We start from the raw sequence: 13,875 nt of genomic DNA, 5'->3' as shown, positions 1-13,875 counted from the left end.
GAGCGGATTTGAGGCCAAACGGAAGGACCTTGAACTGGTAGTGCTGTCCTGCCACTTCGAAACGGAGAAACTTCCTGTGCCCCTTGAGTATCGGGATGTGATAGTAAGCATCCTGAAGATCCAAGGATGTCATGAAGTCTCCTTCCTCCAGAATGCCAAGGATCTCTTGGAGCGTCACCATCCTGAACGACTGACTCTTCAGGAAAGAGTTGAGTGCCCTGAGGTCCAGGATGGGTCTCCACTTCTTTTCTTTCTTCCGTATCAGAAAGAAACGGGAGTAGAATCCTTTCTCCCTCTGAGCTGATGGAACTCGCTCGATAGCTCCCTTCCTTAACATCTCCGATATTTCCCGGAGCAGCAGTCGCAGATGTCTGTGAGGAGACCTGCGGGGAGGGGTTGGAGGCGGGATGGCGGTAAATTCTAGGGAATGGCCGAATCTGAGAAGTTGGAGCACCCAACGATCTGAGGTGATGATGCGCCAATTCTTTAGGAAATGGGTCAATTTTCCTCCAATTTGTGTAGAACAAGATGGTAGCTGGACTGGCTGGAGTAAGCGGTCACTGGCGTCCGCCTGTGCCCCTTTTCTGGTTCTTACCCCTGAAATTGGATCTTCCGTAAGATGATTGTCGACCCTGTTGTTGCTTTTGCTGGTACTGGGTCTTGTTCTGGAACGAATATGAGGACTTATTCTGGAATGATCCTCTGTAGGAGGACTGGCCTCTAGATTTGTTGCCCCGAAAGGACTGGTTCCGTGCCTGCAAGGTTCCAAGCGCTCTAGCCGTGTCCGTGTCCTTTTTAATGGCTTGTAGCGCCTCATCAATCTTATCTCCAAATAGGTGCTGTCCGTCGAAGGGCATATCTAGCACCTTCGTCTGCACTTCCTGCCTGAACGATGTTGCTTTGAGCCATCCTTGGCGGCGCAGGACAGCCGCCCCAGCCAGTTGACGGAAGCCTGTCATGGCTACATCAATGGCGCAATCGATGATCTCTGCCGCAGAAGACTGGCCTTCAGAAAGGAGTGCTTTCACCTCATCCTGTGTGGCACTCGGAAGTTCTGCTAAGTAAGGGGCAATATCCTCCCAAAGTTGGCGGTTATAACGCCCTAAAAGGGCTATAGAATTGGCCACCTTGATGGTCATTGCCGAAGTGGTCGAAAACCTTTTTCCTATTGTGTCTAACTTTCTGCCCTCCTTGTCTGGTGGTGCTGAAAGAGGCGAGGATGGATTGCGTGAATTTTTCTGGGCCGCTTGGGTCACGACCGAATCCGGCTTCGGGTGGCCAGTCAGGCAAGCTGGCGCCGTGGATGGTGCTCTATACTTCTTATCCAGACGCGGAACGACCGCAGGAACTGAAGCTGGCGTTAGCATCAACTTCTTTCCCTGGTCCCAGAGGAAGTCAATGATAGGGATTGATTTGGACGTCTTTTTCGTCTGCTCCTTAAAGTCATGGAGGAAGCATTCTGTTTCCGTCGACTCCATGACCATATGGAACCGCGTCGCAGCCCGTTCCACTAGCTTGTGAAAACCACCTATATCCACAGGTGGTGAATCTGCCTGGCGCGGTTGTGGGGAAGGTGGTGAAGATGCTACATACTCTTCCTCCTCATCCTGGTCCGTCAGGTCTCCCGGGACCTCACCTTCCTCCATCTCCTCAGCCTCCTCATCCGTTGAGTCTATCACCTGAGGTGGCGGCTCGTGGCAGACCTGCGTTACCTGCCGTGATTGCCTTGGGGCTGTCGCTGGGGGGTTAGTAACTGGCACTGGGACCCCTGTATCCTGTGTTGGTGGTTCTGGGAAACGTTGTTTGTAATCCCTGATAAGGAACTTGAGGTCCTTAACAATTGCCAGAGGGAGGCAGACCATTGGGGTGACCTCCGTGCGGACTTGTTCCTGGACGGGGCGCTCCTGCGCACTTGAACCTTCCTGCTCCTCGTCCGTGCTTTGGCATTTGACAAACAGCTCGGAAGGGGAAGTAGCCTGTTGGAAGAACTCTTCTTCGGACTCTTCGCTCTGCAGGATCTCCAGAGGTAAATTGGTTTGGACCTTGCTTGGAGATGTTGTTTCCGGGGTAATCTGTGGTCTGGGAGCAGTTCCATGCACAGAAATCTCCTTGGTTTTCAGTCCCACGGACGACGACGACGACGACCTTCCCGTCGACGGCTCAGCTGTCACCAACGGCGTCCCCATCGACGATATTTTCCTTGTCGACGATGTTCTCGTCGACGATGTAGTCGTAGACGATTCAGTCGTCGTCGACGCTTCCGTCGTCGACGCTTCCGTCGTCGACGCTTCCGTCGTCGACGCTTCCGTCGTCGACGCTTCCGTCGTCGACGCTTTCGTCGTCGACGCTTTCGTCGTCGCCTTCGTCGTCGACGCTCTCGTCGACGATGCCTTCGTCGTTGACATCTTCGTCGACATCTTCGTCGACGATGCCTTCGTCGTCGACGCACTCATCATAGATATCCTTGACGTCGACTCTTCCGTCGGCGGAGGGCTCCTCGTCGACGATGCCCTCGACGGTACTATCCTCGTCGTCGACGATGATTTAGACGACGGTTTTAATAGTATAATAGATGAGATAGGGGTACCTGCAGACGATGATGATGGAGTGGTCGTCGTCGACGAGCGGGCCGACGCCGCTGTGGACGTGGACACTGTCGTCGTAGCTGTGGAGACATGTCCTGATGGCCTTTTTTGCACAGATGATGGCGTCGCCATTTTTGAGGCCGACAGAGTAGGCTTCTTGAAGGTGAGAGAGACTTTATCAGACGCTGAAGACTTCGAAGATCTCGCCTCTGAAGACTTTTTGTGCGTCTTCGTAGGAGGAGCGTCTGAGGGGCCAGGAGATGCCATTCTCGGCCTCTTCAGGGAGACTCCAGAGGCTCCAGAAAAGCTCGCCTCTGAGGACACCACACTGTCCTTGTCTTTGAGCCTGTCCAGCCAGATAAGCAGGCGGCCTTCCCTGTCTCTCAAGGTCTTATGTGGGAAAGACCTACATATTTTGCAGTCCTTAGGGACGTGGTCCGGGTAAAGGCAGTACAAGCATAGTTCATGCTTGTCGTCCACATGAAGCCTCTTCTTCCCACATGAAGAGCAAGCCCTGAAAAGGGCTTTCTTCTGGGAGTCCGACATGCCAGGAGATGTAGATGAAATAAAACACTCACTGAAGCAAAAAGAGGCCTGAAGTAGTCAGCGTTGAAATCCTGAAGAAGAAAGTCACCAAAAACTGTGAATAAGTTGGTTTGAAATGAATCCTGAGGAGAGCTCAGGTTGGAGACTCCCTAGCACAACGTGCGGTAGAAAATCTGAGGGACTGAGGCTCCTGCCAGGAAGGTTCTAGAGGGAGGTGATAGCTGATTGGCTGGCTCTAGAAGTTTGGTCCTTTTTACATAAGGACTATGATAGGCTACTAAGGGGAGGCCCTTAGGCCTATTTTTTTCTCTATGTATGTCTATAGGACATTACTTTTTTATGTACCGGAGGCTCCCGTCTCGACGACGGGGAATGATTCAGGCATGTGAATCTATGAAAGACACCCCTAATACTGGATAACCCTGTTTGACAAAATAAGATAAAGACTTCAAGTAATCTTTAAATTTAATCGGTGTAGTGTCCTTTTTAAGTGGGGCTGCGTTAAATTGTGAGCTGAGTGTGATGCTCGCACGAGACGCCATGATAGAATAAAAGCCTGTTGGCCTGAGCCAAGCTACCTCTAGGACGTAGGTCCAACAGGTAGTAAAAGCAGGTGCTGGCAATTTTCCTTGTGTGAGGACCAAGTAACCGATTTGAATCAAGGGAAAATGTCTAGATTGCACACGGTGAAAGAAATCAAAGGTGGACGGTCCATTACAGAAGGCCAACTTCTAGCTCCCCTAGGTGCAATTAAAAGTTCTGCCTTGGTGGGATTTAACCTAAGAAAGCTCTATGCTATCTACTAGTATATCAAATGCAGTGTACAAGAAGGTGGAATATGTCCCATAATCAACGTCAAAGATCAATTGGGTGTTGTCTGCATACATGTAAAATTTGGCCTCATCCTAGAAGGCATTGTGCCAGAGGGCGCATATCGATGTTAAAGAGTAGGAGTAAAAGAATGGAGTCCTGGGGGACGCCTTACTTAAAAGCTCTGGGCTTTGACTGACATGGTGGAATCACAACAACGTGGTAACAATTGGCAGGATGACGAAAGGCAGTTCAGCGCTGAGTGACAAATCCCTTTTCCTTCCAGTCCCGAAATTAAGATGGCGTGGCCTATGGTATCAAAAGCGACCAACAGGTCCAAGAGTAACAGAGCTGCGATTGCATCTTTGTTCAATAAATGCCACTATGATCGACCACAGACAGCACCACTGGTTCAGTGCTTCTGCCCATCCGAAATCCAGCCTGGAAAAGAACAAGGAGATCATGTGATTCCACAAAATGTTACAGGTCTTTGAAAACCAGTTTCTCCAAAAGCTTTGACCAATAGAGGAGGAGTTAAATAGCTTGAATAGGTTGACAATTATGTGTCAGTGGGATCTAAACTGGATTGTTTTTATAAAGAACTTTCACTAAAGCAATTTTCTTATCCTTAGGAACAAAGCCAGTTTAAATCACAAATTAAATAGCCTAATAATTCATCTGTTAAGAGAAGTCTAATATTGGGTAGCCACTTGGCTGGTCAAGGTCTGAAGGAGAACTGTATGGTCTACTTTGAGATAGTTGTAGTCGGATCATCTTTTGAGATATGGACAAAAACAATGAAGGTGAAGTTTCCAGAACATAGTGAGGCATATTGAGGTAATTAAATCAGAGGCAGGAATACATGCAGAGATTATATTATGCCTAATATTAGCAATTGTATCATCAAAGAATGAAAGTAGATCCTCACAAAAAGAATCTGAGCAAGAAATGTTGGACATCGCAAGAGGCAATTGTAAGTCATTCGTTCCATGCAAAAGGTCCTTGGCCAGGTTAAAGCTTGGCTATTGCGATGATTCTAGTAATGTGATTTTGAGTCATTGATCCTCTGCTTGTATTCCTTAGTTTTTCAAAGATACATAGCTTTCAGTTCTGACTGATAGGTGTTTCTCCGTCACCTTTCGGGTTGACTAGTTTCAAAATTTGATTTGTATAGCTCCTGGGTAAAACAAGGTTTGTTTAATGGTTTTGAATGGGTTTTTTGGTCTCATAGAGAAGATTTAGTCCAAGCTGTCATGTGGAATTGAGGCGATGAAGACAAAGTGTAATTTAAGTTTATAACTCTTTTCAAGTAAAACATAGATTATGCTGGTGACCAGAATGGGCAACTACCATTTCTGAAACAGCAGCTTGCCAGATCCTTTCCAATTGGGGATCATCAGTGAAAGGTCTCAAGGCCGCAAGAGGTAAATGAAGACTAAATGACACTAAAAAAAGATTGAAGCATAAAAGGGGGGACACCTTACTGTATGATAGATTCTCACAATTAATGATGATAGGGTCCAGCATAAGACCTTTTAGATGTATAACTTCCACAGAAATTAACTTTGGTTACGCAGTTCGAATGCTTCCTTAAATCGGAGGCTTAGGTTGAGAGGGTTTTCTAGCCATAAGTAAAGATCCCCAAGAATCATCACGTCCTTCCTCTTAAGACAATACTAACCAATTTCTTCTGAAATCTCCTTGTGTGCATGGCATTCCAGGTCCCGATGACTAGGGTTGGCAGGCTTATGAAGGTACTGCTTAATGACATAACTTTGGAATTACATTACATTTAATCACTGCTAAGATTGCCTCACGCGTCTAGATATATGCGCAATGGGGATACGTCCCCCACTGGGAAACAGTACAATAAAACGGAGTTAACAGAACCCACACCCGCACCCCCACCTGCGAACCATGCCGGCCGCTACTGGGAGTTTGGGGTGTTAAACACCAAAATCTGCATGGTATTCCCCACACACTTGTACGTAATATGTGTTATTCATCGAACCCGATAAATAGCACCTAAACTCGTAATAAGGCCCATAGTGATCAGAGAAGCTTCAAATTAAGAAAAGCTGCCAGGTGGGGGTACTGCAGGGATTAGTACAAGAGTCAATATTAATTAGCATATCTAGAAGTTCTGCAGTGGGAGAATCCATTGTTAGATGTTGAATTTTTCAAATACACAAAATTAGGGAAAAATGCTTTCAGCATTATCGATGAATCTGGTGAACATGGGATTTAACTATATTAAAAGTTAACTGCGTTCCCAGAAGGCGCAAGCACAATACTAGTACCCAGTGAGTTATTGACGGCCATACTTTAGTAATGCTGAGAAGAATCAGAATAAAAATAAGCAACAGTCTTAGATAATAACAAAAGCCATTCAGTACAAAAAAGAGGGGGGGGGGACAAACAGAAACCCTAGGGTAGTAAAATAGAGATTAGAATATAAAAACAGAGATTTTACTTTGAATTGTTTTAGTAAGACTAAATTCTGAATACTGTGCTCAGTGTTATGATGCTAAATATTTAAAAAGTATTGACAAACTTGAAAAACACAGACAATTGAGGCAATAATTTAGTCTTCAGCGTAGAAAATATCTTTGGGTACTTTTTAGTTGTGTACGAGCATGCCAAGGGAACACCCCTAAATCCAAGGGGCTACCTTCATAAATGTTGTAAATGATATTACAAGATGCAATTGTTTCAAACCAGGAAAACATCAAGTTAGATTTTAGAAGAAACTTTATGCAGACCAACAGGCCTTCTTGAAAAGAGTCAAAAGCTCTTTACAAGGTTGGAAAGGCACAATGAGGTATACTGCATACATTACTGTACTGATAATTTCTCTGCTGTTTTCAAGGGGTTGGATTTGAAGACTTCTAGCCCACCGATCAACCTGCATAAGTATCTTCCAAATACAAATGTATTGCTGAAAACTGATCTAAAAACAAGTTCATCAAAATATATTTCAAAGTATGAAAAACCACTTAAGACAATAATCAGCCGAACATATATCAACAAGCATTTGCAATGTAATAGGTCTCGCATTTGTGAAATTTTAAGCTATTGGCATTGTAAATGACTATGCCTTTTATTTATGTTTTGAAAACCAACACATAGATAATAGGTTTGTCATTTACAATGCCAGTAGATCAAGGTCTCGCAGAAGCGAGACCTATTGCATTGCAAATGCTTGTTTTTGCTAGGCATGGGGAGATTAAGTGATTTGCCCAGAATCACAGGATGTTCCGCGTTATTGCAGAGATTCGAACCCAGTTCCCCAGTTTCGAGCAGTAAGGCCAACTCCTCTCCTCTTAAGTAATGCATCACTTCCTGCTACAGTTAATTCCCCTTTTAAATTCTTTTGACCACATTTTGTCATTTTAGAATCGAGGAGCGAAGTCTCTGCCCCGGAAACTATGAGCACCTCCCTCCAACCCTGAAGCATTCCCAGCCTGCTTTGATAACAGCAGTCAGACTCTATGCATGCCTGTTCCAAGATTGTTGTCCGTTCTGTGTTCCTAAACCACATTCCGTAGCCGTACACATGTCTTTTTCCACAGCATGTTCTCGCTGGAAGTATTTCCGCTCGCATTTTACAAACTTTTGTTCTGATTTAACCGTCCCTGTTTTATTTTGTTTTCAAGGCGCACTATAGAACAGGATGCATAACGCCCGTAAAAAGTATCTCAGCAGTGAATTTATGAAATGATGGTCAGCCATTCTCCTACAGTACCACTAGGCGGCGCTGTTGTTAAACAGACACGGCAGTGTTTCTTCCCCAGAAAGTGTTATCAAGACACCTCTTATCTTCGTATAATTCGGCGCAAGTAGAGGCGGGCAAGACAGCTAAATAACAGAGATAGCCGAGCCCAGAACAGAGTATGGTTTAGCCACAAACGCCCAAACTCGAGCCGACAGGATCCTTGGCGTGTTAATCGTGAAACAAAAAACATGTAAAACAAGCTGTCGCCATGAAAGCGCGGGGCAGGAGATTTGCGTACGCGTGCACAACTCCTGTCCTCTGCACGTGTGCACATCTCCTGTCCTCTGCACACGTGCACGTCCTGTCCCCCTTCCGACGAAAAACTGACAACTATAGATCTCGCCAAGGCGAGCAGCGCATGCGCTGCGTCGCTAGGCGAGACCTAACAATGAAAGGCGTATGTAAGTAGGTGGGCAACTGCATAAGCTGATGTGAGAGACTTTAGGGTAAAGGAGTTACCCAATTATATAGAAGGATATTTTAGGGGTAGCACACTGTTGACTATTTTAGAGCTATGTAACAAGACTATAAAAACATTCTTTATAAAATCGGTGAAATGGAAAATTATACAAATTGATGTGGGGGGTACAATACGTCTCCTCGTATCAGGAGGGAGAGATACTTTTAAGGGAAGCATAGGTTTGCAGATTTTTGATTAACTTGCAATGGAAGAATACTTGACGGCTTTATAGAACATACAATCAGTTAAAAATGAAGACAAACAAGTATTCCTGGCAAGAGTCAGTGATGAAAGTGAAAACGTAAGAAGTTCTATGTAGCATTCTAAATGATGTTAAAATAGATGAAAAGGGAACAATTAAACAATCCGAGTTATGTTAAGGGCACATTTAGATTAAACTACGTAAGAGTGAATTTGCACAATTAAATGTGATTTAGATATCATTTATGCAATGAAATCGCATGCAAGTTTATTTCTAACACTTCATGCCAGCTCACAATAACAAGACAAGGTGTCTGTAAAGCGATGGTGAACATGACTAGATTGTGACGTTCATGAAATTGCCACCCTCACCTCTGAGGCTGGTGAGTGAAATACCATTACTGAGAAACCATTTCTTCTAAACTCAGCACCCCTACACTCCACACATACCTGAACCCTAAACAACTCCACCGATTCGTGATACCTAAACGAAATCCTCACCACCCCAAACTCCACCCATTCCTCACCCCTAAAAACCCCTGATCATCACACCTAAACATTACCCATCCCTGACTGCAATAAAAACCCTCACCAGTCGTAAACTCCACCCCAGTTTAATGACATTTTAGTTATTTCCTTAAAAGTGTATTTCCTTTAAAACGTTTTCTTCAATTTTCTATTTATTTGTACTTTGTTAAAATTGGTTTTCTATGATTTGGTTTCCTCCAGTGTAGTTTCAAATTTTTCTTTTTTCCATTAATTCACATACATCAGTCAGAACAGCTATATGACTTCACAGCTCCAGGCGCTTGGTTGAACCGGTCAACCTAGGAATGAAGACCACTTCAACTTTGTAGCGACTGCTGAACAAGCTAGTCCACAATGTCAATCACCCACTTAATGAAACAAGTCAGCATCAGCAGGAGTGTGGCAACCACAATGCGTTAGTTGGCTTGCTGCATGAAAATAATGAAGTGATATGTAAACAACTTTCCTTACCAGCAGAAACCAGGACAACTGCTGTGAAGAGGCTCATCTCCTCCTCGCTAAGGTGCAGGGCGCGGAGTTTCTCGCTGAAATCAAACATTGACTTCAGCAAATCCCCAGCTCCCATGCACTGTAACTCATCCACACTGTACTTCTTCCCACTAAGGAAGGTGACTGCACGCTCCTTTGCGTCAAAGAGCGACGCGAACCGTACCATCAACACCTGGCAAACAAAAAATAGAAGAATATGAAGGATTTATAATGGCAAGACCAATTTTAGAATTCAACCAGTTACATAACAGATTAAAAGCCAGGAGGTATCCTGAGCATCTGCACTCACCAGCTGTAAAAAAGAAACTGCAAAAAGTTACCACTCTAAAAAACAGAAATTGGTCAAATTGGTGAGCGAACTGAAAAACGGTCATGGCTCCAGATAAGCAGATCACGTGTAGGATTCTGATTGAAAAGCAAATATTCTGGTCTGCACCATAGCCTACATCTGCAGTGAGAAATCTCTAGTGTACTCAACCAAAACAAAAAAAGCAGGGTTTTCAAAGATGGGCAAACAACCACCACTGACCGCCCCGCACCTGAAACCAACCACAAATGTGCCGATCTCTATGGTGATCTGTGAACCTGCTCAGGTGCGTTCGGACATCTGAACGGTCTGGTGATCCAGATGTAAATGGTCATGGTGAACCCATTCAGCCCCATATTCTACCTTCTTTTTTCTAGATTTAAACCATCTCGCCAGTGTTTGCTTGAGTTAATCTTTCCCTCTTGCCTATGTATTTCCTCCACCCATCCCCCCCCACACACACACATCCTGGGCTTTTCTACTCTGACAACCTCTTTTTGGTGTTCTCATATGGTCAAACACCAGGTCTTTATTACTTTGATCGATTTTCTATTTATCATTTCCATGTTGTAATTTGTTTTCAGTTCTTTAGAAAGTTCCTCTGGAAGACCACAGATTGTACTCTCTTTTCTGGTCCTAATGTAGTGAAAACTGGAGTAAATTTCACTCCTGAGAGCATTAGGAGAGGAAGAGCATCTATGGATGAAAAGCACTGGAATCTTCAAAGTAATACACTTCACAAGGCTAACTTGTAAGTAGGGCGCAATGCGTGTGAGGCGCACATTACACACTATGAGGGCATGCACTGGGTACAGCATGTTGCAACCAGAGAAAGTTTGATAATGGGAAAAAAGAGCACCCAACAAACCTTTCTCTGTGTTGTTACACCTATTCTGTCATGTAATTCAGTTTGTGGGTTGCTCAATATAAATATACATTATTATTATTTTCATTGTGCTCATACTATGTCTACAACCCCTACAATTGATGGGCCATAGGTGGAGAAGGTGGTTGTAGGTTTAACTCAGGATGTGTTGAGTGCCAGTTCCTGTTTGACCTTTCCAAGGCGCAATGTGTTTTGAGTTTCATTGGTTGACTCAATAAGGAGCAGATGGAGGGTTTTCTAGCCTGGTTTCCCAAGGTAAGATTGCCACAGAGGTGCATACATTCTGGCCGCCTTGTTCTATAGCGTTTCAGTCTGTAAGTGGACTTCTTCAGGAGCCATGTATAGATTATGTTGCTGTTATCCAGCCATGCCCTCACCATGACTTTGTCTTTTAGTGTTCAGTGTGAAAGAGTAAGAGGATTTGATTGAGCATTGATAGTTGTAAATTAAAATACAGAACTACAACATCTACTAGGGGTGCGGACACCAGTTGGCAATTAATATTCCCTGATTTCTTCCTTTCTGTGATATTGCTAATAGTGTTTCTATGATTGTGGGGCAGTCGAAGGCAAGCTCATTGTTATCTGCCCCTAAGAGTGCCAGGTACTTTGTTTTGGTTCCCCTTCATCAACTGGTAGCTCTGGGTTACATATTCATTGGCTCATTTAATGGTTGACGGTTGGCAGCATTTTCATTGGTTGGCGGAACCCTTGCCCTGTCACACTGAAGGCTCCCTCATCCCATTTAGAGGTGGAGAACCACAGAGGCTCCTTAGCCTGATCTCTCAGAAACACTTGCCATAGTGGTCTGTCTGCCAGTGGACTGGCAGGTCACAGTGACGGCAATCACACATTCTTTAAAACAGGCTAATGTCACCGATTCTTTTCTTCCCGGAGGAAATGTTGACCTGGGAAGGAAAATGTTAAAAGGGCCCTGACACACATGAAGAAAACGCACTGCACACCAGAGACATTCTCCTTATGCTTTCTACCAACAACACCCTCTTTTCGAAAGTTTGTTGCTGAAAATAATTGTCATTAACAAACTTCTCTTTTGGGGGGTTGCTGCTGAAAAAGAAAAGAGGATTCTGAGCAGGCTGAACGAACATGGCAGCGCACTCGTTATTTACCAGTGATGACAGTAAATAGACCAGACCTGCGGGATCTCTAGATATGGCAGGCACTCCTCTGCCGGGGACAGAAACCGGGGCCTCTGCTGGCCTGGTGGGCCGCCCACTCCTCCCTAGTTTATTACCCAGTAGAAAGTGAGTTCATGTGCCTTTGGTGTACTTTTGGAAGTGCACCTGCTAAAATCTCAGTATATGTGCTAAAGTGATTTTGTGGGTATTGAAAATAGATGTTAAAGAGAGGTTCACTGTGACAGTCCACAAGCCACAATTAACATAGACAGTCCTCTAACCCAAAATGCACTTCCTGTCCTCTAACCCAAAATGCACTTCCTGTCCTCTAACCCAAAATGCACTTCCTGTCCTCTAACCAGAAATGCACTTCCTGTCCTCTAACCCAAAATGCACTTCCTGTCCTCTAACCAGAAATGCACTTCCTGGTTTTGATGAACGATGAGGTGTGGATTCACTTTATGCTCATTTCAGACAGGCTTGTTAGCTCTTTGAGTCTGTTCAGTAGGATCACTTTGAGCCACGGTGGATCATCCAAGGAGGAGCAGCAGATTTCCCCTAATGTTCGCAAGTGAAATCTCTGTTCCCCTCATGCACTTGAAGAGTGGTTATAGGTTGTGTAGGAGATGTTTACACCCTGTGAACTAACAGCTGATGTGTCAACTCTTTTTAGCTGAGACAGGCAGGTCAGAGGTCAGTTGATAATTATCCAAGCCGTGTGGGTTAGCTTGTGGTTTCTTTGGGAGGGGTGTGATAATGGTTCAGGGGGCTAGGGAAATTTCCTTCAAGAGGGCTGGGTTCACCGTACTAGTGATTGCAGCTGCAGTTGTGTGGGATAGTTATGTCAGGGGTGGTGAGAGGGAGGTAACTGCTTTATTGGACATTCTCATGCTTGTCTTCTATGGCCTACACATCTACCTCCCTTTGCTGTTCCATACAAACACTGACCATCAGGCTTCCCGTTACCCCATTGCTGCTCCATATATACGATGCGTATTGCACGCCCAACCCACTTAGAGCCCCCTATATACCATGCCCATCATGCTTTCGGTCTTTCTTTTGAGTGCTCTATGTATGGTATAAGCAACTTATCATCTACCCTCACTCATGGTGTGTTGTATGACTATAGCATGTCACAACGCATGCTAATACAGCACATACTATTACAACGCGGTCGTTACAACAATCGCGTTGTTAGTACGCAATACCTTTACAACACGAGTCATTACAACGACTTGCTGTCGGGGGCGCGCTGGACGTAAGAATTGTATTATTTACTATTCCTACTCCAGTTTGCGCAACAGCAGAGACGGTGTTGGATTTTATATCCAATGCCTTTGCGCCCCCTACAGCAAGTCATTGCAATGACTTGCGATTTAAAGGTATTGCGAACTAACAACGCGGTCGTTGTAACAATCGCGTTGTAATAGCATTGCATTGTTTTAACAGCGTTGTAAACGCTGTTTACTGTGTTGTATACACTAACGTTGCTATACTTCCTACCACTTCTTTCCGCTCCATACCTTCACGATATTCGGGCACATAATATTCTGCCCACGTCCCTGAGACAGCCTTTATTGACACAGGCATTAGACAGAGATAGCCCGGGACACCTGACGGAGAGTAAGCAGCAGCTCTAAAATGATTGGACGTGTCGGATGTCACTGATACAGCAGACCACCAATTATTGATGCAGCAGGTGGTGGGAGTACTAGGGGAAGAGCAAGACTGGTTAATGGAATGCATATCACCTATGATCAAAACTGGACATCACCTGTCCAATAAAGTCTTAGTGCACCCATTAGCTGAGGCCACTGCAAGTCAAATGTTAGATTGCAGGTCTACTCTGATGATAGGAAGCTGGCGATGCAACTTGAGGGCAGGGAGTCTTGTATCCACAGATGCCGAAATTATATTTACACTTGGTTTTCGGCCAAAATATTACCACTGGCTAAAAAATTGATTTTAGTGCTTGGCTGTACATTCTCTGAGCATTGGAGAGTATGGGTTGACACAGAGCTTTCATTTAGGAAGGAGGTAACATATTTTTAACAACGGAAACGACCTGGGAGACCTTCTATAAATATAACCTGTTTCCTGTCAACACTGCATAAAATGTCACAAATCGT

The 13,875-nt window shown here is 44.7% G+C and overlaps 1 protein-coding gene across 2 annotated transcripts in view; it reads right to left on the bottom strand.

Moving 5' to 3' along the window:
• NR1D2 (nuclear receptor subfamily 1 group D member 2) overlaps positions 1–13,875 on the bottom strand; it is a 110,179-nt gene that overhangs the window by 25,435 nt on the left and 70,869 nt on the right. For both annotated transcript variants that reach the window (XM_085630513.1, XM_085630514.1), the window contains exon 7: positions 9,377–9,587. In XM_085630513.1, the coding sequence (XP_085486639.1) occupies positions 9,377–9,587 (211 nt within the window). The remainder of the gene's footprint in view (positions 1–9,376; positions 9,588–13,875) is intronic.

Source organism: Triturus cristatus, chromosome 10, assembly GCF_964204655.1.
Source record: "Triturus cristatus chromosome 10, aTriCri1.1, whole genome shotgun sequence".
Lineage (NCBI taxonomy): Eukaryota > Metazoa > Chordata > Amphibia > Caudata > Salamandridae > Triturus > Triturus cristatus.
The sequence above is the reverse complement of the archived record's forward strand: the minus strand, read 5'-3'. Positions and strand labels throughout refer to the sequence as shown.